Source organism: Malaclemys terrapin, chromosome 4, assembly GCF_027887155.1.
Source record: "Malaclemys terrapin pileata isolate rMalTer1 chromosome 4, rMalTer1.hap1, whole genome shotgun sequence".
In the NCBI taxonomy this organism is placed as follows: domain Eukaryota; kingdom Metazoa; phylum Chordata; order Testudines; family Emydidae; genus Malaclemys; species Malaclemys terrapin.
In genome coordinates, this window is record NC_071508.1 from 55,516,584 (window position 1) to 55,538,833 (window position 22,250).

A 22,250-nucleotide genomic window follows, 5' to 3' on the forward strand; every position below is an offset into this window, starting at 1 on the left:
CTCTAGAAAAGGAGAGTGAGCAATCAGTTTTTTTGTTTGCCCTCCCGTGAGACATGCAGGTTTGGCCGGCTGGTGGCGACTCCTACCAGAGTGTGCGCTTCTCGTCTCCTCCTTGCAACTGCGACGGACTCAACCCTCTGCAGTGCAAACGGATTCCTTTAAACGGGGCGCCAGGGGAGGAGGGCATAGCACAGCAGCACGTAACGCCTCTGCTTACAGTGGCACCACCGCAATGAACTGTGTGTGCAGCGGGGTTAGTGGCGTGAAGGCGGCTGGCCTGGGCTGTGCCCCGCCTCCAGCGCGAGAGCAGAGCCGCTTTCCACTCCCTGCCTGCGGCGTGTTGTTCAGTTAAAGGGACCGTTCCCGCTTGATGCGCGGGGTTGTGAGATGGGAGAACTGGCGCACGGGGAGCACGGCAGCCTGCCCGGCCACAAGCCCCTTTCCTACAGGCGCCTGGAGGGAACGGTGCCGCCCGGCGACGGGCCCGCCCCTCTCTCCTCCCGCAGCGGTTGAGCGGGGACGGTGCGGTCGGAGGAACAGCTCTGGTGACGCGGTCCCGGGTCAGACCGCTGTTCGCTCTACCCCAGAGCCACCTCCGCCCGCTGCAGCACCCCCGCCCCTGGAGCGCCTCCGTGCCCGCGCAGCCGCCCCCTAACCTCCCTAGTCTCCACCCCACACTCCCAACGGAAGGAGACTTCTCCAGCCCCGCCCTTTCCAGCTCCCTATTCGCGCCAAACGAACGTATGACGTATTTTCTGCGTGGCCCGGCCTCCATCTTCCTTGTTTTCAAACTGAGTGGGCGTGTGTGATTGGCTGGCGTAGGGGCCACGAGACTAACGGTCGCGGGAAAGCCGCGGAGTCTGAACGGCAAGAGCTGGGCTACCCTGGGCAGCGCTAGCGAGTGGGTCCGCGCGGAGCCTGAATTGCTGCGGGGCCAGGAGTGGCGCCTACTCAGCGCCGATAGTGGCAGAGCCGGAGAGCGGCCAGCGTGGGGCCTGCGGCGTGGGAGCGGCCGGCAGGGAGCCAGGGTGTCGGGGAGCGCGTCTCCCCGTGAGCGGGGCCCGTACGGAGCTGGGAGCGGCCCGGAGCCGTGGTCCCGCCATGAGCTCTGTGAGCCGGCTACAGGCTGCGCCGCGGCGCCTCTCGGTCCGGCCGGTGGACGCCCCGATCCGGCAGAAGCTGCTGTTCCCAGCCGGCAGCGACGAGGACGACGACGAGGAGGAAGGGGGTAGCAGCGGCAACAGCACCGGCGAGGACTCAGCCTTCCAGGAGGCGGACTCGCCACTCTCGGCAGCCCGCACCCCGGCGCGGGGCGAGCCGCCGCCGCTGGAAGAGGAGGAGATGGAGCCGGCGGTGTCCGCGCTGCCCGGGGATGAGGAGGACTCATGGGAGGAGGAGGGCTTCGGCTCGTCCCCGGTCAAGTCGCCCGGAGCCTACTTCATGGCTGGCTCGCCCTCGCCGCCACTCAAGGGCCGCCGGTGTTGCGGGGAGTCGCCGACGCATTTCACTGCAGGCGGGTACCGGGTCCGCAGCGAGGAGCCCCGCTCCCCCCTGCCCGAGTGCCCCGGCACCCCGCCCCACAAGACTTTCCGCAAGTTGCGCCTCTTCGACACACCGCACACGCCCAAGGTGAGGGCTTGGGGTGGGGATGGTGCCCTGCGGAGCGGCCGGGGTTGGGACTGCTCGTGGCACAGCTCCCCTTTGGTTCTTGGTCCCTTGAAGGGCGGCTGGTTGTAACTTGTAGCACGTGTGTGCCCCGTGCTCCAACACAGGGCGTGGCGCGGCCTGTGCACAAGATTCCCGGAGGGGCTGCCTGCAGTTCTGGGACTCTCCTGGTCCCCCAGCCCGTCAAATCAGTGTACACATAGCGTCCCCCACGCCCTTTTGGCAGGCACAAAATGTTGGATGTCAGGACGGTGGTGGGTTAGAAGTATTAATAGATTTGCATTACACTTCCACTTATTTCAAATTTGTTTGGTAGATTTGCAATAAGGACTAACAATACTCACTACAGAGATAAGGTGGGCAAGGTAATATCCTTTATTGGACCAGCTTCTGTTGGTGAGAGAGAGAGAGAGACGCTTTCTAGACACACAGAGCTCCTCTTCAGGTCTGGGAAAGGTACTCAGAGCTAAATGCAAAGTGGAAAGGATTGTTCTGCTACTCTGAAACCTTCTAAAGAACTATTCTACCTTGAATATGAGTTAACTACTTAAAGCTAAACAATCCTTTCCACCACCTTGCATTTAGCTGTGATGCTCAGAGTCCCTTTCCCAGACCTGAAGAGGAGTTCTGTGTAGCTGGAAAGCTTGGTGTCTCTCACCAACAAAAGTTAGTTCAATAAAAGTTACCTCACCCACCTTTCTCTCTAATATCCTGGGACCGACATGGCTACAACCACTCTGTATAATATAGTTGGTGTAAGGGTAATGATAGGTCTGTTTTCTTTTAAGTGTAACGAGTGAACTGGAACAGAAAATGGTGCTTTACAAACTCTTCCAGCAGCATCTGGCTCCTTAAATATAGAACTGCACCAACAGAGGATAGCTGATGTAACTTGACAGGGAACCTAAACACAAACAAACAAAACATAATACCCCATTTCATTCCTCTGTGCCTGGTATTAAAAAGAAAGTTATCATGTGTGTTTCCAGTACCACTGCCCATTCTAGAGCAATCATTACATAACATACTTGGTTTGCCTGTAACAAAAAAAAGTTGGCATCTTTTGCAGGTCCTGCCCACAAATTGTCCGTTAAGATTATGTAACAGATGAATCTGGTCTGTTTGGTACTTTTTTAAACTCATATTTTAAAGTAGGTGATCAGCCTGTTGGTTTGCCACTATTTTATTAAACATCAGAAGAGTTTTCCAGTCTCACTTTTTGATCTTAAAATTGTAGTTCAGTAATTGGATTTTGTCAGCTTACTTTGATTACATTGTCATTGTAAATATGTATGAGCTGTTAAATGGACCCAGTTTAATCCAATGTGGATTTTTTAAAAAATTAGGTTTTGTAAAAACAAGTTCTAGGAGTAATAGGCATATTTCCAGTTCTTCTAAACACTGCAGTGGACATATATTTTGAAGTGACACTCAACTTTTCAGTCATGGTTGTCTGAATTTTATCTGTTGATGTGTTTAAATATTCTATCAGTTTGTCTGCATGTTTGTTTGACAGCACCATGTAGTTTATTTCCATTGTTTCTGTTTTGTGGGTATTTGACACCTGAGCAAAACATTGTTTGGGGGGGGGGGGGTGAGGAGGGAAGACATAGAACTTATAAACTGCAAATGGCTAGAGGGACTTGGGACTGCTGAAATATGATCAGTTTCAAAAGAATATGTAAGCTGTTTCATACTTTTAAAATAATTATTCCCATGCCAGACTTCCAAACCAGCTGTTGCTGCTTGAATACATGGAAATTTGAAAACTGTATTTATTTGGAAATATACTATATAAGTATGGAATTGGCTAGTCTTGTGCTAGTCTTGTGCTGAAAACTAATGTATGTAAGTAATTAAAAGTAAATAGTCTTACTTGATTTATTAATTATTGATAAAAGTACACTTGGAAAAATACTTTTAATCTGAAAATGTTTCTAATGGTAACAGTAGATTGATCAATCATGTAATTCATGTGATTACATAGCATGCAAGTGTGACTTAAGTGTCAATGCTTGCTTGTATCAAATACAACAGGAAACATGCTTTGTGGGTGGTATATGCCATTGAATTCTGGCGTATTTGAAAACTCAGAATGAGAGAGAGTAAGAAAGCATGTGCCTGCCCAGGGCAATTAGGGATTGCAGGTCATGACAGGCGCTGGATGAAGCCCTGGCAGCTTGGCTATAACCTGTTGTCCAGTCTTTCATTTTCCCACCTCTCCCCTCCAAAGGAGGCTTGAAGAATATATTTGACTGGCAGATTGCCCTTGGCTTCCAGAAATAGTAGGTTTGGGGTTATGGAGAGAGTGGTTTTACTTCATTTTCAATAGGTGACCTTTCTTCACTGTGAAAACCTCTCTTGGATTGAAGTAAATTCTGTTACAGTATCTGTATAATATGAACTTTTCAATTCTGAATATTGAGAGGATACCCATATATTTTGTGCATTTCTAGTGCCCCATCAGTGTGGAACTGAGCACTAGTACTGCTAATCTTCTATTTACAGGGACTAACTTTTTTATAGAATGTAGAAGAATGAGAATTTTATAGGCAAGTCATAACAAGGCTTTATTGTGCTGCTGCGTAGCTGAGCCAATAATGTGTGGTAATTTAGTGTTTAGTGGCTCAGAGTTCGGCGTGTTTATATGTAGTCATGCTTCATGGTCTTTGTGTTGAAAGAGAATTGTGTTAATTGTTCCATCCTTATGTATGGTCTTTTCCTGACTAAAAAGTGGTCACTTTTTCTTGCCAGACTTTTTAAAAAAATGATTAAAATGTTAGTGTTTATCTTTATTCTGGCAATTGCTATGTCAGTACGAAAGCTTAAAAATTCATACCCAAGTAATTTACATTGGACAAATTCGTTCCTATTAAGCAGCTGTTATGCTAATTTTATGCTGATTAAAAAGTAGTCATCATTAATAATAACTTTCTGGAAAACATAGCCAAACGTGCCAGTTATGAGTAGTGCCCTACGAAATTCACGGTCAATTTTGGTCAATTTCACAGTCCTAGGATTTATATAAAAATATATATATATATATATATATATATATATATATATATATATATATATATATATATATATTCAGGGCTTCAGATACTTAAATCTGAAATAACTGGGGGGGGAGCCTGACCCAAAAAGGGATCATGGGGGGAGGGGGTGTGGTCACAGTTTTGCCACCCTTCTGTGCTTCTGCTGGTGGTGGCACTGTCTTCAGAGCTGGGTGGCCGGTGAACAGTGGCTGCTGGCCAGGCGCCCAGCTCTGAAGGCAGCATTGCCACCAGCAGCAGCGTGGAAGAGAGTTAGCATGGTATGGGAGGACCTTGGGGTGGAGGGAGGGCAGGACTGGCCTTACGGGTGGGCGACCACCCTAGGTGCTATGATTGTGGGAGAGGTGTCTGTGGTCACACACCCACCTCCACACACAGCAGCCAAAAGCCCCTTTAATTCCTGAGTGCCAGAGTGATGAGCATGGAGCCAGGGATGGGCAGGGCTGGTGGTGCCCTGGCCGAGGGCTCCTACTGTATGCCAGGCTCCAGCTGCTGGTCCTGGCCGGGTTGGTGAGGGAAGGGATTTCCTCTTCTCTCGCATGGGCTACTTCCTGGGCTGGGTCAGACCCATCTCCAGGAACATCCCCTAGCTCCAGGAAGCTCTGTGGCTGCTGACTGGGACCCCAGCTCTGAAGGCAGTGCTGCCACCAGCAGCAGTTCAGACATGATATGGTATTGGCACCTTTACTTCTGCACTGCTGCTGGCTGTGATGCTGCCTTCAGAGCTGGATGGGAGGCCAGCATATGCCGCTCTCCAGCTGCCCAGCTCTGAAGACAGCGCAGAAGTAAAGGTGGCAATACTGCGACACCCTCCTTCCCCATAGCCTTGCGACCCCCAGTTTGAGAAATGCTAGTCTTCCCTGTGAAATCTGTATAGGATAAAAGACCAGATTTCACAGTCCGTGACATGTTTTTCATGGCTGTGAATTTGGTAGGGTCCTAGTTATGAGTATCTAAAGTATTGATGAGCCTTTTTGTTTTTTGTAGAGTTTGCTTTCCAAAGCTCAAGGAATGGGCTCCAGTTCAGTTAAACTCCGTGTAGGATCCCTCTTCATGAATGTTGGGAAGTCAGAAAAGCGGGATGCTGTTATGAGACGGACACCTCATGTGAACATTAATCCCTTTACTCCAGACTCACTGTTCCTTCAGACTTCATCTGGACAGTGTCGTAGAAGAAAGAGAACACATTGGAATGAGTGAGTAACTCATACTTCTTTATCAATCTTATTTTAAACCATTTTTAGTTGTTTAAAAAAATATTGTATTGCTATATTTCCTCGGAAATCTCTTGTTAATTATTTCCCTAAAATCAACAGATGCAAAATGTACATTCTGGTTTTAATAGCAATATGTATCTTCAAGGTGAATGACACCCAGAAATATATTTTCTGGGTTGCGGTAGAGTACAGTGTGATGTGCATGACCATAATCTGCAGTGGGATTTTTGTCAGATGGAAGGTAAAATTGGTTTAGTGAATCCTTGGATTAGGAGAAGAATTAATAGGTGAACCATATTGTCCAGACATGGATTTGAGTTGGGATGGGAAACCAGCAACTGGACAAAGAATCAAGTAGTAATGGTTGTCTTGATTCTGCTAGATAGAAACCAGAAAGGGAGGTGATAGGGTGGACATTTAGCAGTGGGCATCAGCTGCAGCAGTTGTTAATTTCCTAGAAACAACAGGAAAATATATGCAAGAGAGCTAAATTTTGTAGGTGGGTATTACCTTGTGTGATTTCACATTCCAGACTTTTTGGTTTGGTTTTCCATTAGCTTGGCTTTGGTAGAATGTAAGAATTGGAGTTCTTATTGTCTGTATTTAAGATCATCAAGACTTATTTATTCAATAAATGAACATATTATGAATGTAACTTTCAGCTCTTGTGGGGAGGACATGGAAGCAAGTGACGGAGAGCTTGAAGATGAAACTATCAGACCTGCCAAGGTACCACACTTACTGCTTTGTGTTTAATTAGTAGTGTGTATTTGCAAACCTAAGTCTTACTTTTCCCCTTTTTAATCACTGCAGCGGATCACAATAACAGAAAGTAATATGAAGTCACGGTATGAAACAGAATTTCATGAATTGGAGAAGATTGGGTCTGGAGAATTTGGTTCCGTGTTTAAATGTGTAAAAAGGCTTGATGGCTGTATCTATGCTATAAAACGGTCCAAGAAGCCCTTAGCTGGCTCAGTTGATGAGTAAGTATGTGTTGTTTTACTAAAAGCTAGATACTAATTCTTGGTTGCCTTTTTACTTTTTTGCTTCTCCCACATGAGGTGTTCCAATGTACGCATTAAAATGAGACTTAAGTTTGCAAGTGTTTATCTGCTTTACAGCTAATACCTTAAAATAGAAATCTAAAACTTACTTTTCATCAGCCTTTCTGAAGTTAAAGGGTAGTATCGTGGTTTATGTGAAGTGGGAAGAGAGATTTGGGTTCTGTTCCCAGCTCTGCCACAGGCATCCTGTATGATCTTGAGCGAATCGCTCTAGTCATCTGTAAAGTAGGGATAATACTTCCTTCCATTAATGGTACATATGTTACACTGATGTCTGTAAAGCCCTTTGTGATCCCTGCTGGGAAAGGCTTCACATAAGTGCAAAACGTTAAGTATTGCTCCATGTCCAGTTTGAGTGAAGGATAAAGTCGTTAAGCAGGCCAGTTTCTTTTCTTGTGCACTTGCACAATGCTGTTTAGTTTACAACACTCCAAGGGAATGCTTAAATCCAAAATACTGAAGTCTTTGTGAACAAATGCTACCATAATTTATGTTTCAATCTTAACTCTTTCATCTAATGCATAAATGTTTAGTTCCCTTTTAAACTTTCAACCAAAAGAAGGGATCCACAATTGTATCATCAGGAGCCTTTTCTGAAACTGTTCAATGGTAGGCCTTTAGAAATGATGTCAATGGTGCTTTAAAAGCATAGTTAATTTGCAGCCCCTTCTTCCAGCCTCTCTAGTCTCTACTGGTGGCGAAGGCTCAGTTGTTCTTGAAGTGGAGCCATACAACCTGATCTACAACAAAAGCTTGTATTTTACCAGTGGTTTAATCTTTTTATAGTATAATATAAATTATTTTAAAACTTAAATACATTTGCAGTGATGTCAGTGATTGAGTAACTTCAGATACTTCCCAGTTAAATCTGTAAAAGACATCAGCCTTAAGTTTATAATAGCAAGATGAATTGTTTCTTCCATTCACTGGTGAATGGTGTTAGATCAGTTGCTTGATAACAAAGCAGTATTGACAGATGAATACCCGTTTTTCAGGCTCAGTGTTAACATGGCTACTGCCTTAAAGACATGTGACCACTATATAAAGTGTGTGTGTGAACTTCCAGCAGACCTAAAGTTAGATATTCTGAAATAAACTTAGACTATCACTAAATATTTGTGGTGGGTTTTGTTTTGTTTTTTTTATAATAGGCAGAACGCTTTAAGAGAGGTCTATGCACATGCAGTTTTGGGGCAGCATTCTCATGTAGTCAGATACTACTCTGCCTGGGCAGAAGATGATCACATGCTTATACAGAATGAGTATTGTAATGGTAAGAAAAACCTGTTATCAGTCACTTTGCTATGAACCGTAGGTCTTCTAAAGTTGCCTGTAGGGTTTGAACTGGCAGGTCTCTCGTGGGCATTAGCCTGGGGTGGATGGCACTGGTTGGTTGTAAGAGATACTCTTTTCTAAATGTGAAAGAGATGGAATTACATGTATGTGCAGTCCCTTTTGAAGGAGAGAGCATTTTATATCGCTAAAAAACAAATCACTAAATTTGATCAAACAAAATACGCCAATAAAACAAAACTCTCTAAAAGGGAGGACACGGCAAAAGGTTCTCCCCTTGCACATAACAATTTGGTGAGCCATGGGGCTGTTTGACTACTCCCTGGTTGACAAAGTAAATATTGCAGTGCATAGAAACCATTTTTTCCAAGCAAATTCATGCATTCCTTATGGGGAAAACTCTTTTTTTTTTTTTTTTTAAATTTACTTTGGACATTTATACCACTAGGCCCATACAGGCTGAAGCACAATAAAACAATTATGTTGCTACTAAACTAAAAAGAAAATCCCTCTTCCCCTATCAGAATTCCTGTCCCCCTTTATTTAAGGGGCAGGTGAAAAACAGGTGTTTTGTGGTCGCCCCCCTCCCTTTTCCACCATTTTAATTTAATAACTCAGCCTTCATCAGGATCAGCAGCTGTGTCAAAGTCACTAGAAGTGACTTTAAAATTAAACTAACTTTCTGTATTGCTTTTCATGTTAATATTAGAAAGTATGTTGACTCTGAAATATTACTTGTGTATAAAGATTTGAGGAATATTCCTGTAATAAATTATTTTGGGACCATGAGTAAATCACTTAATTTCTGTTTCCCATTTTATAGATGGGGGTGGGAGAGAGAGTTCTTCGACAAGTGCTGCTAGTGCAAAGTGTATTAATCTTCCACTTACAAAAGCAGTAGAGAGAGCTTTTTTGGGCTCAGTGCCATGTGCTAACCTAAATGTGAAAAAGCCAGCTTAAAGAACTTTATTAGGAAAATTCTGTGGTGTCTTACCAAAGTCCCTTAGATGGTTTAAAACAAAAAATTAGATTAAATGACTCCATGCAAAGAAAAAGTGGACTGCGTCCAAGAAAGGTCATGCTTAAGGAGGACATGCTCAGTTCTCCTTATTTGAATTTTCTACTGTTCCTCTGTGGGTCGTCTCACCAGCACAGACTAAATCTATACCTTTGTGGTTTAGGGTTAGATATTCAGTGCCTTTTGGTTTTCCTTTTGCATAGAACTCTTGCCCTCTCTGTAGCCTACATTCTAGTCCCAAAACAGGAGGTTCCAAAAATTGAGGCTTTCACCACAATATTAACATGGCCATATCTTTCCAAGCTCTTATGCTGTAGAAAACATTCTAATACAGATTATATGGGTAACATGGCCTCCAATTCATGGATGTTTAGAACAGATTCTTCACACTTGGGATCCCAAGGCAACTACAGTGATTGCCTACATTACTTTACATGTATTTCAATGTAGAAGCTGGGAATAAGGGGAAAGAGGTATACCATGTGACCATCCAGCTCTCTCTAGACCACCAGCAATGTTCAGTGGTCCACGAACCACGTTTTGGGAATCTCTGCTATATGGGAAACCTTATTCATTTTACATAAAACCCTTGTGGAAGAAGGTAGCTGACATATTTTGGCTTTGTTTTAGGTGGCAGTTTAGCTGATGCCATAAGTGAAAACTACAGAAATATGCGCTATTTTACTGAACCCGAGCTGAAAGATCTGTTACTTCAGGTGGCTCGTGGCTTAAAGTATATTCATTCAATGTCACTGGTACACATGGATATAAAGCCTAGTAAGTATATAAACTACTGTACTCTATTGAAGTTATATTTACAATTTCTTTAGATGGTTTAGTCTGTCGCAGAAAAATAAGCAGTCAGCCACACCTCAATAACTGTAAATTCTTTGTTCTGTTGCTACTCAGACCATCTGAGAGATCAATTTTAAAATTGGCTAGCATAATTAAAGTTCCTTTAAGTTTATCTTGCATCATTTCTGTGGAACCAAGTTTGTTGACTTGCCAAAAAATTGGCTTCTGTCCCATGAGGTGGTTTCTGCTTTCTAGTTTGTCTTACTCTAGGGAATGATATATAATGAAACCAGTTTCTTTATAAATACAGTTGTCTGAGAAATCAGACGAGGTAAAACTTAGATCTGGAATTGTGTTCCTTACAATTCTTCTTCTTTGCAGGTAATATCTTCATATCTAGGACATCCGTTCCAAGTATGACGTCTGAGGAAGGTGATGATGATGACTGGTCTTCTGACAAAGTTGTATTTAAAATAGGTACGGAAAATGCTGCATGCTTAAAGATCAGATGATATAATTGATTTGGTTTCTGAAAAATAACTTTTTCCCCTTAACTATTCCTTGTAGGTGATCTTGGTCATGTAACTAGAGTATCTAGTCCACAAGTAGAGGAAGGAGATAGCCGTTTTCTTGCAAATGAAGTTTTACAAGAGGTAACAGCATTGTTTTGCTAATTGAAGCTAAAATAAGGTTTAAGTCTGCATGATGTCTTTGCAGTTTTTTTTTATTTAACCACCCCCAAGTTGAAATAACTATTTCAAAATTGTAAAATATGTGTTGTTCTAAATGGCTTACCTTTTGGTGTGCGAGAAGATAGATACTTCGGATGTCTCCATTTCCAAATGAGTCGACTGTCCAGTTTCTATTCTGGTGTGGGTATTCAGAGTTTTTTTTTTTTTTTTTTTCTTTGCAGAACTATACTCACTTGCCGAAAGCTGATATTTTTGCTCTTGCTCTAACTGTTGTGTGTGCTGCTGGTGCTGAACCACTTCCGACTAATGGAGACCAATGGCATGAAATTCGACGAGGAAAACTGCCTAGAATACCACAAGTTCTTTCTCAAGAATTATTGGAGTTATTAAAAGTAAGAATTGTTGTATGCAAATGGCTCCTTGCTTATTCTGATACTGTAAGTAGTTAGTACTTTTAAACATGAATCTTTTTTCTTCAAGGTTATGATTAGTCCAGATCCAGAGAGAAGACCTACAGCAGTGGCTCTGGGCAAGCATTCAGTGCTGCTGTCTGCTGCCAAAAAGAGTGCAGAGCAACTTCGTATAGAGCTGAATGCTGAGAAGTTCAAAAATTCACTCTTGCAAAAGTGAGTGCAAAGATTCCTTGAATATCAGATATAATTATATTTGTAATAATTTGTGTTTTAGGGTGATGAAATATATACTCATTTCAAATTTTAAGATTACTAAAGATAGGTCATAAGAGCACAGTAACTGTACTTGCACTAAACCTAAGTCTACTCTTAGAGCTTCTAAGGAAACTCTAAGGGGCCAAATATACCATAGAAACCTGAGAACAATAGCAATGTTTGCATAACATCTAAACAAACTAATTGTGTTTTAAAGAAAAATTTCCTTTGCAATATTTTGATATAATCATTGCAGTATTGCGAATCAACATAAGACACTTCATTTGTTTTGTTTTTCACCGATGTAAATAGCATGAATAGTGAATAGCACATTGGGCAAGTTTTCAATTGTAATAATCAAAGGGTTTTAATAAGGTAGGTGTGTGTGTAAGTGTGACTTAGAAACTGAGGGTACATCTACACTACAGCGGGGAGTCGATTTAAGATACGCAAATTAAGCTACGTGAATAGCGTAGCTGAATTCGACGTATTGCAGCCGACTTACCCCGTTGTGAGGATGGCGGCAAAATCGACTTCTGCCGCTTTTTGTCGGCGGCGCTTACTACCACCTCCGCTGGTGGAGTTAGAGCGCCGATTCGGGGATCGATTGTCGCGTCCCGATGGGATGCGATAAATCGATCCCCGAGAGGTCGATTTCTACCCGCCAATTCAGGCGGGTAGTATAGACCAGACCTGAGATTCCCTTTAGGAAGAGTATTAACCTCCTTAATCCCTTTGAGCTGGCTGTTAGGTCATTCTCTAAATTATAGACAGGAGATGGAAGAATTATGGTGACTGTCAGCATTTGAACCTCTTATTTCTTTAATTTTGTGCATCTTTGTGCCTAATGGCTGGAAAGTGTAAGGTTTGAGGTATTGTTGAGTTTCTGTACATCATTTGTGATTAACAGATGCCCTTAGTCATTTTTTCCCATGCCTTCCACCATTCCCTCTTGCAGTTTTTCCTCTAGCCTTTGCTATAGCTGGTACAGCTAGAGGCAGACTTGATCTTTTGGTTGGTTACACTCATACAGTCTCCTGATGAATGACTCTGACTGCAGAAAGGAGGAAATAAATCTAGCAATCTGCAGGCTTTTATTGAAAGACATTCTGAGCACTGAGACTCCCCACTTGCCTGTATGCATGAAAGAGGAGGTGTTCCAAAGGTCTCTAAGTATTATCAGTAATGGGAAATATTAGTTGTCTTTCACATCCTTCCCTCACCCTTCCTGGATGCAACTTTTTTTCTTTTCTTTTTTTTCTTTTTAAGTCCTATGGTGTCCTTGATATTCTTTAAAGGTTTATCTCAATATTGACATAGCCATGACAAAATAACTAATAGCTATTGCAAGTATTGACATGAAGTCTGTGTATGCTGTACATGGCTGCTCCCTCTGCTGCATGTAAGAACTCATCTATCCGCTAAATGCTACGTTGTCCTTTAGGATGTCCTGGATCAAAGGTACACCTCTACCCCAATATCACGATGTTCTTGGGAGCCAAAAAATCTTACCGCGTTATAGGTGAAACCGGGTTATATTGAACTTGCTTTGATCCGCTGGAGTGCGCAGCCCAGAGCACTGCTTTACCACGTTATATTCAAATTCGTGTTACATCAGGTCGCGTTAGATCAGGGTAGAGGTGTATATGTCTGAAACAGCAGTCAAAGGGATCTGGCTGCTGAATGTATTCAGTGATCTATTTACAGCTCTTTGTGTCTTTAAGTGGATAAAAGTCAATTGACATAATTTACTTGGACTTTTGGAAAAAAACTTTTGAACCTTTCATGAAGTTATTCTTTAAAAAGTATTAATGGGGTCAGAGGTAAAATACTGTCATGGAGCAGAAACAAAACAAAGAGTAGGAGTAAATAACTTTTATCATAGTGAAATTTGAACAGTTGGTTCACAATTTCAATATTAAGACTGATGAGCAGCAACTAGTAAGTATATTAAATTGTCTGGAAAAGAGGGTAAACACTGAGGTGCGAAAAATTACATATTTAGGGTAGTTGATACCAGAGAAAACACTGAGGAACTTTAAATAACTTAACAAAATGAAGTGAATGGATAACACAATGGTATTTGGAATGTAATTTTGACAAACAAGGTAATGCGTGTTGGGAGTCCTAGTCTGAACTACTTGTACACAATACCAGATTACATTAACTAGAACAACTTGGGAGAAACAGTTCAGTCTTGAGGGACAATGTAATGAAAAAAGGAAACAATATCAAGATGTGTAAAAATGGGTGGAGAATAATGGTGCAATTATGTCGTCATATATCATCTGTGGTATGCCCTCTCCTGGAATAATGTGTTCAGTTATTTAGACTTCAAAGTCATAAAGGATCATTACAATCATCTTGTGTGGTCTCCTGTATAATTTGAGCAATAGAACTTTGTGCATCAAGAATATATCTTGTGTTTGAGCTCCAGGAGTTCTCAAACTTCATTGCACCGCCACCCCCTTCTGACAACAAAAATTACTACATGGCCCCAGGAGGGGTGACCGAAGCCTGAGCCTGCCCCAAGCCCTGCCGCCCTCAGGGGGGCAAAGTCTATGCCCAAGGGCTGAAGCCTGAGCCACACCACCCAGGGCTGAAACCTTCGGGCTTTGGCCTGGGGCCGCAGGAAATCTAACACCTGCCCTGGCGACCCCATTAAAACAGGGTCGTGACTCATTTTGGAGTCCTGACCCACTGTTTGAGAATCGCTGAGCTAAGTTCTTTCCACCCTGTCTCAAAGAGGGTATAGCAGAAATAGAGGAGATTCAGCAATTGTTGAAAGTAATGACTAGGGACATGAAAATTTTATATGAAAGATAATGATTAAAAAAAGGAAATAATAAATAGTATAGGAGAAGTAGATGGAACACTGCTATTTTTTTTTCTTGCAATACAATAATATGGGGCTATGCAGCAACACTGATAAAAGTACTTTCACACAATGCACAATTAGCCTGTGGAACTCATTTAGGCTGAGAACATAGCAAGATTTGAAGCGTTGGACATTTTATATGGATAGTGAAAAACATTTGTTACCTTTTTAGGAAGTTGGAAATCTTCATCCTTCATGGCATAGGCCAACCTCTAACTAAGGTAATATAGAATTTTTTCCCCCTATGGTCAGGTTATTCTACAACTACCTACTGTGGGGTGTATGTGTGTATTTTTTTTGTTTAACTTCTTCCAAAGCACTTGATACTAGTCAGTGTCAGAGATGAGATACTACCAGTCCTATCCAGCATGGCAGTTTTTGCTCTCTCTTCAATTCAGTCTTGCAGCCAACTCAAGTTGGACATGTTAAGCAAACTAGAGATTCAGGATATAGTACCTATATTGGCATATAGATGGAAAAGGACTTTGGTGGCATTCTTGGGCTGTTAGTCACTGATACCATTCTTTTGGGGGGCAGTCTATTGAAAAGAAAACACTTTGTGGTCTGAATTTTCCTGCAGAGGTTTCAAAGGTAGATTAAAAAGGGAGGCTAGTCTTGAGGATGAAGTCTCTACACTTAGCACTCTAAAAGTTGGCTAGTTGTGGACATTTTAAGGTCAGCTCGTACGGGCAATTAACTACTAGTCTGTATTATTTTAACTGGGGTACAAGGAAGAATTAGATACATTCTTTATTCCACCAATCCAATTAACCATCAGTATTATGGGTTTCTTTTGGTTACCTTTTTCCATAGTAAAATTAAGTAATTTGTTCTTAGTTATCATTGGTGACAAACTAGCAGTTGAAATGACACACGTCATTAGATTAATAAAAGGCCCTTATGTTAATTAACTCTATTTAGCTTCTGTGTATGTAGTGGCATTTACTGTCATAGCTATATTTGGGAGTGTTGGCATCTATAAAAATGTGTGTTAAACTGTTTAATAGCTACTGAGTTACAGCTGCATATAAATTAAAAAAAAAATCTGTGGGTATTTTATTTGAGCATCAACAATATACGTGGTTCTGGAACTTCCTTCCTGTTCCTCCCTCCAAATAAGAAACTTCAGACATGATACAGAAACTGGATCCTGAACTTTCCTTGTTATCTCCTGAAATGAGTGGAGACATCAACTAGGTGGTTCTGCAAATTGCTTTCATGCTGCCTATGCAAATCCAGATAGGTTTGTGGCCTGAGACTGATCAAGAGTCTTATATTGGATGGACATTTCTTGATTCTTCTCTTTCAGAGAACTGAAGAAGGCACAAATGGCAAAAGCTGCAGCAGAAGAGAGGGCGCTGTTCACTGATCGAATGGCAACTAGATCTACGACACAGAATAGAACATCTCGACTCATCGGAAAGAAAATGAACCGCTCAGTTAGTCTTACTATATACTGAAATATCCATTCCAAAAAAAAAAAAAAAAGAGAGACTGTGAAATCTTCTTAGTGGATTGAATTTTTGAGGAGTTGAAGGAAGAATTCAATTTCTGGTTTCTTGCCCAGTCTTCAATCATTGTCTCTAGTTTTACAGAAATAACTTCTAGGATTTTTAATTGCAATATACAGCTAACTAGCTGTATTAACAATTGAGATATTGGACTCTAATATCTGGTCTATTGAAAATGTTGGATGTTAATCCATAAGCCTTTTAGTTACACTGTTAAATGTTACACCATCCCAGGGTTAACCACTATAGTGGTGTGCTGCTTTTTAGTGTTACTACATTGTAACAAAAGATATTTTCCCTAATAATCTTAAAAGGGCTTTATTGAAATTAGATTGTCCTTGGAACAGGGAAGGAATGCTGAGGAGACTGGTTTAAGGCCATTCAATATACCTGGTGTCAGGAAACTTTTTATTGTGAATTTTACTTGTCTGTTCAACTGGGAGCACTTTGTAGGCATTACTTAAACCATGGATAAATAAGCCTGTGGAAGTATATGTCATGTGAAACTGCTGCTATTTTAGTTTTTTTGTCCTTGCTGTAAACTGTAGCATTAAAACAATCATTGTTGTGTTAATAGGCTTTCTGTTAAAACAATTATGTGAAAAATATCTAAGCTGCCTTTAGTGAAAGCAGCATTTTTCTTTAAAGCTAGTGCATTGTGAACTAAATGCACCAATTTTATATTTGAACTTTGTATTAGTGTAGTGCAATTGTTAAATGTCTCAGCTATTAATGTTTTTGTAATTTTTTAATAAAGTTCTCTGAATGTTGGGGTTTTCCTCTTCTCCCTCCCTTCGGTTTCATGTTTGTATGGCTATTGCATATTTTTGTTGGAGTACCTGTACATAATTGTGCTGTTTAGTGTAAGTATTTTGACTGTTCAATGTTCATGTACATAACTGTTTGATCTTGTTCATAGTATACTATACTAAACTGCAGTCTGGGATGCCAGAAGACTGAATTGAATCTATTCCAGTATAAGTTTTGAACTGAATACAATTTAGCTGTCTAATCACTTTTTTCTGATACTAGTTAAAAGCTGATAGATATTGCTGAAAATGGAATTTGTTTATTACTGGCATGTCTCTACTCATTAACTTTGATTTAAACAATGTTCCCCATTTGTGTTTCACTTATTTGTATTAGTATTTAATTGGAATATTAAAAGTCAAAGGTTGAGCTTAATACAGTGTCTATTTGTTTAGCTTTAAAGTTGTGGAAATAAAATATCTATAATGTAATATATCCTGGCTAGTCCTGATGTGGCCTGCCTACTCCAATGGTTCTGACTCACTTAAGGAGGGCCTATGGCTATGGATGCTTACCACAGGGGAGGAGTAGAGCAATGCTGTCCACCTCTCTGCTACCCACTATAATTTGAGAAATAGCATCTGTAAGCAGTGCAGCCAGGATGGATGGAGAGAGGCTGAGGTGGCTTTTGTAGCTGTGAAGCTGGTCCAAGCAACAAATGTTGAGGTAATTACTTCAATTTTTAAAGAGCTGCTTCTTAGGTGGTAGATCTAGTGGGGTAAGGATGAGAATTGATTAATTAGGGGGGAAGAATGAATGAGAATAATTCAGGTTAATTGGGTGGGGAGGGGGAAGGGTAAGGGAATAGTTGAATGAAAGGTAGGATGGGATTCTTTGTGAGACAGGAGTCTCCATCCCAAGGGGTGTGTGGCAAGGAGGGGAGAGAAGAGGGCATTTTGTATGTGTATGGTTAAAGGTAAGGTAATAGGCTTACCATCCCATGCTAAGTCTTTCCGGACAACTCTGAAACTGCCTTAATTTTAAGGAGTTACGGGTGACAATCTTTAACAATCTCATCTATTAGGTGTTTGAGTTAAATAGGTATTAACAAGGAAGAGTTCTTAAATCTGAGAGCAAATTATCTTTATAGAATCAGATTTCACAGTCGGAGCAGCAAATGCTTGTATTTATTTAATTGTCTGTACCCTTGTAGGAAAACCAGCATACAGAAATCTTGACTTTCTAATGCAAAGAACAATAAGATGACAAGCCTTTGACAACTTTTGTCATAAAAAGGTACAAACATATATTCATTTTATTTGAATTTAAGAGTAGGACCTGCAAAGTAGAAAAATATCAGCATATATATCCTGGATTACATCAGTGTGTGTGTCTTTAACAAATGAAGCTGTCTTTACAGAGTTTTATACAAAGAGGCACTGTGGTATTGGATTTTAAAACAGAATAGTTAGATTATACACCTTTGCTTTATGCACATTATAATGTTCTGATTATAAAAGTACTTGGAATGAAGATAATATTTTTTTAAATAGTGGCTTGTTGTAAGTGACTAACTTTAAAATAGAATTTTTACATTAGGACAAAAATGGGTAGTTATTAAAAACAGACATGCAGAAACCAAGAAAACTGAATGCTGGAACCTGGAATATGTAATGGCTTGACATAATGTAATGTTTGTTTTTGTTTTGAATGTGTTTGGAATATTTTGCTGGCAACAAACAGTGCCGCTCTTCAGAATGATTCATTCGGAGACACTTAAGGAAGGAACACAGGTCACTTTAATGTGCACAGTTGCCAAAGCACTGCACTACAACTAGCTACTAGGACTTGTCTAAATTATTAATCTTAAATATTGTTTACGTTTAGGTAGAAGTATCTAATAGTGCCATTCTGTGCCTCTCGTTAAATAAAACAGCTATCGGGGGGGGGGGGGGAGGGGTGCCACTGGCTACTTTGTAAATCTTGGCTCAAACTTTTTTGCTGGACAAAACAGTTTGGTGACTTTATGTCAAATATGTAAATAGTTTCAAGTTGATGGCACTGATCCTCCTTTATGCACTTATCTGATATAGAAGCATCCTCTGCTCCCAGATCTCCACTGCTTGGCACCGGCTGCTCGCTGTTACCGACGGTACTGGACCAACTAGAATCTCCCACTGCTCCACCCTTTTGGAGTGATGAGGATGACAAGAAGGCAATTTTCTCATCTGGACACTCCTCCCCAGCAGGTAAGGAATCTCATTATAGACTCAGGGAACAGAGCATCAGGGACCTGCCCCCATTGCTCGCCAACCCCTGGATGTGCCCACTCATGACATTTCATATTCCATGGCCACAATGGTACCCATGGGCAGCATCTACAGGTCTCAATTCCACAAACCTACCACTTCTCACAGAAAACCTATATGCTTTGCAAGGACATCAGTACCCAAGCCCTCTGAGGTAACAAGGAGGTGGAGGAAGACAGGGATGAGACCACAGAACATGAAACATCCCCTGATCGCACCACCTCTTCCCCTGATGAGGCAGTAATGCCCCCGCCTCCCACCACCATGGATTACTTCAAACACTTTGAGGAGTTATTCCGATGGGTGGCACAGAGCCAAAATATTCCTCTTGAGGTACCAGAGACACAACACCAACTCCTCACTATCCTACACACTTCGTCCATGATAAAAATAGCTTTGCCCATAAATGACAGCCTGCAGAAACTGTGGCAAACACCTACCGCCATCCCTCCAACCAATAAACGTACAGACAGGAAATACTATGTGCCATATAAAGGCATGGACTTCTTTTTTTTATTTTTCCACCCACAACCTAACTCCTTAGTGGTCGATGCAGTCAACTGACAGGGCAAACATCCTCAGTTCAATCCACACCACAAAACCAGAATTGGAGGAGATGAAGGTGAAAAGTTTACTCTTCTGTGACCATTTCCACATGGCTGATTACACAGCATTACTTGCTAACTACAACCATGACAATTATGCAAAAATGAATGGTTTTGTCCAGGAAATTCCAGAGGAAACAAGGGACCAATCTCATGTTCTCCTTATTGCTAGAACAGGGCTCCAGGCATCACTCAATGTGGCAGACACAGCAACATGCATGACAGCGACAGCCATCATCATCTGTAGAGTATCCTGGTTACACTCACCTGGTATCCCAAGCGAACTCCTGACCAAAGTAGAGGTCCTCCTCTTCGACAGGGACAAGGTCTTCTCCACTAAGATGTATGAATTCCTCCATTCCATGAAGGACTCTAGAGCCACATTGAGGACCCTAGGGATCTTTACAGCTCCTAACAGGAGACGCAGATACAAGCCCTACAATAGTAACAGACAGCATGTTGCAACGCCAGCAGAGACCATACGACAATCAAAGACAAAGGCCCAGACCATAGAAACGTCGCCCTAACCAATCTCAAGTTGTGACATCCCAAGCACCACCAAGCAAATTATAATTTTGAAACAGTGGTTGAGGTTCTGACTGACCTCCGCCAATCATCAGTGCCAGTGGAACAAACAATCCAAATATTTGGTCATCGGTTTCAACCATTTTACCATACGTGGGCCTCTTATCACCACAGGCCACTGGGTTTTAGGGATCATTCGAACGGCTTATACCATCCCCTTTACCTCCATTCCTCCTACCCAGCCCCGTTCCCTGTCCCTCTTCAGTGACCTTCTCTCATGAGCAGCAATTGAGACCAGAAGTACATCACCTTCTACAGTTAGGGGCCGTGGACCAAGTTCCACCACAACACAGAGGGAAGGGATTTTGTTCCCATTATTTCCTGACTCAAAAGAAAAACGGAGGTTGGAGACCCATACTAGATCTCAGAAATCTCAACAAATTTGTCCATACTCACAGATTCAAAATGATCACACTGAACTCTATTATCCCTGTGCTGGAAAAGGGGGACTGGTTCTCAGTGCTCAACCTACAAGATGCTTATTTTCACATTACCATCCATTCTGCTCACAGAGGATTCCTATGATTCACAGTGGAACAAGATCACTTCCAATAGGGAGTATTGCCATTTGTACGCTAGACTGCTCCACAAATCTTTACCAAAACCCTACCGGTGGTAGCCACTCATTTGCGCAGACGGGATGTTGACATTCCCATATTTAGACTATTGCCTGCTCAAAGGCCCTACCTTGCCAGAAACAGGACGCATTACTCAATAAACCACCTCTCTTTCAGTCCGTAAGGCTACAAATTAATGAAAAGAAATCTACCCTAACTCCAGTACAACAATTGGACTTCATAGGAGTGAACCTGGACTCAGTGGAGGCCAAAGCATCACTGCCAATGCCCTGATTCACAGCAATAACCTCCCTCATATTCTTTGGTCTCAGACAGCCCATTGGTGTCTGCACGCACCTGCCTACAACTCTAGGGACAGATGGTGGCCACCACTTTCGTTGTAAAACATGCCAGATTACACGTGCGCTGCCAGCCTTCAAGGATGGCTAAGATCGGTATATATTCCACCAAAGAACAGCTTAAACAAAAGACTCACACTGACCCCAGAGGTTCTACATTCACTACGATGGTGGACAAACCCAATAAACATTTGCTCAAGCATCCCATTTCAACAGGATCCACCATCCATACAAATCACAACAGATGCCTCACTGATCAGATGGGGCGCTCACCTAAACCAACATACAGTCCAAGGCAAGTGGATGCCCCCATGGAAACACATCAACCTGCTTGAATTATTCATGTCTGCAACACTTTCCTCCTCATTATATGAGGCAAAATGATAAGGGTCCTGACGGACAACATTGCATGTATGTTCTGTATAAACTGACAGGGTGGAACACGTTCCCACTCCTTCTGTATGGAGGCCTTAAAACTATGGAACTGGTGCATAAAACACTATCACTATTACAGCAGCATACCTCCCAGGTCGACTGAACATAATGGTGGACACATTAAGCAGACCGTTTTCCCAAAAGCACAAATGGTAAATGAACGACGAAATAATAAAACACACATTTCACATGTGGGGACCCCCACACATAGACCTATTTGCGACATTTAATAAACAAAAAATGCCCAAAGTTTTTCTCACGAGCAGGACTGAGAGCACACTCTCTAGGGGCCGCTTTTCTCCTCATCATCCTCTTCTATATGCATTCCCACCGAAATCTCTAATCTCCAGAGTAATGCACAAAATACGAACTGACAGGGCCAAAATGATGCATACAGTACAGACATCGCCCACACAGACTTGATTCCCTTACTTGACATGCATGGCGATCTGCACACTATTCATTCTCCCTCGCCTACGGAATCTTCTCTCTTAGGACGACGGTCAAGTCCTCCATCTGGAGCTGGAGAGACTTCACCTCAAGGCATGGTTCCTTCATGGCTCCACCACGACAAACTAACCTGCTCAGAACAAGTAAAACAAGTGTTGTTAAACAGCAGGAAACAAAATACCCATACTGTTTACCTCCAAAAATGGAAAAGCTTCTTCCTCTGGTGCCAGAACAAACAAACAAATATCTGCAAGCCAGGCACTGTTTCCTCTAATCCTGGAATATTTATGGAGAGTTCATCTCGCTGCCATCCCAGTCTTCCCTCAACAGGTAGACGGGA

The 22,250-nt window shown here is 42.0% G+C and overlaps 1 protein-coding gene and 1 long non-coding RNA gene across 2 annotated transcripts in view; one reads left to right on the plus strand and one right to left on the minus strand.

Moving 5' to 3' along the window:
- LOC128835620 (uncharacterized) overlaps positions 1-21,958 on the minus strand; it is a 60,895-nt gene extending 38,937 nt beyond the window's left edge. Inside the window, exons 1-2 of the long non-coding RNA XR_008444678.1 lie at positions 21,893-21,958; positions 19,792-19,960 (exon numbers count right to left, since the gene is read on the minus strand). This is a non-coding gene — a long non-coding RNA (uncharacterized LOC128835620). The remainder of the gene's footprint in view (positions 1-19,791; positions 19,961-21,892) is intronic.
- WEE1 (WEE1 G2 checkpoint kinase) lies at positions 639-17,045 on the plus strand. Its single transcript, XM_054025190.1, has 11 exons — positions 639-1,629; positions 5,709-5,917; positions 6,601-6,667; positions 6,752-6,924; positions 8,157-8,278; positions 9,947-10,093; positions 10,493-10,588; positions 10,679-10,764; positions 11,025-11,195; positions 11,284-11,429; positions 15,659-17,045. The coding sequence occupies exons 1-11, from the start codon at positions 1,102-1,104 to the stop codon at positions 15,807-15,809; spliced, it is 1,896 nt and encodes a 631-aa protein (XP_053881165.1). The 5' UTR covers positions 639-1,101; the 3' UTR covers positions 15,810-17,045.
- Positions 21,959-22,250: the final 292 nt, after the last annotated feature.

Bases quoted from the DNA above. Each gene is read 5' to 3' on its own strand.
- WEE1 (XM_054025190.1), top strand. From the start codon at position 1,102: ATGAGCTCTGTGAGCCGGCTACAGGCTGCGCCGCGGCGCCTCTCGGTC. The intron at 11,196-11,283 runs GTAAGAATTGTT...TTTTTCTTCAAG, and splicing joins AATTATTGGAGTTATTAAAA to GTTATGATTAGTCCAGATCC. The intron at 11,430-15,658 runs GTGAGTGCAAAG...CTTCTCTTTCAG, and splicing joins AAAAATTCACTCTTGCAAAA to AGAACTGAAGAAGGCACAAA.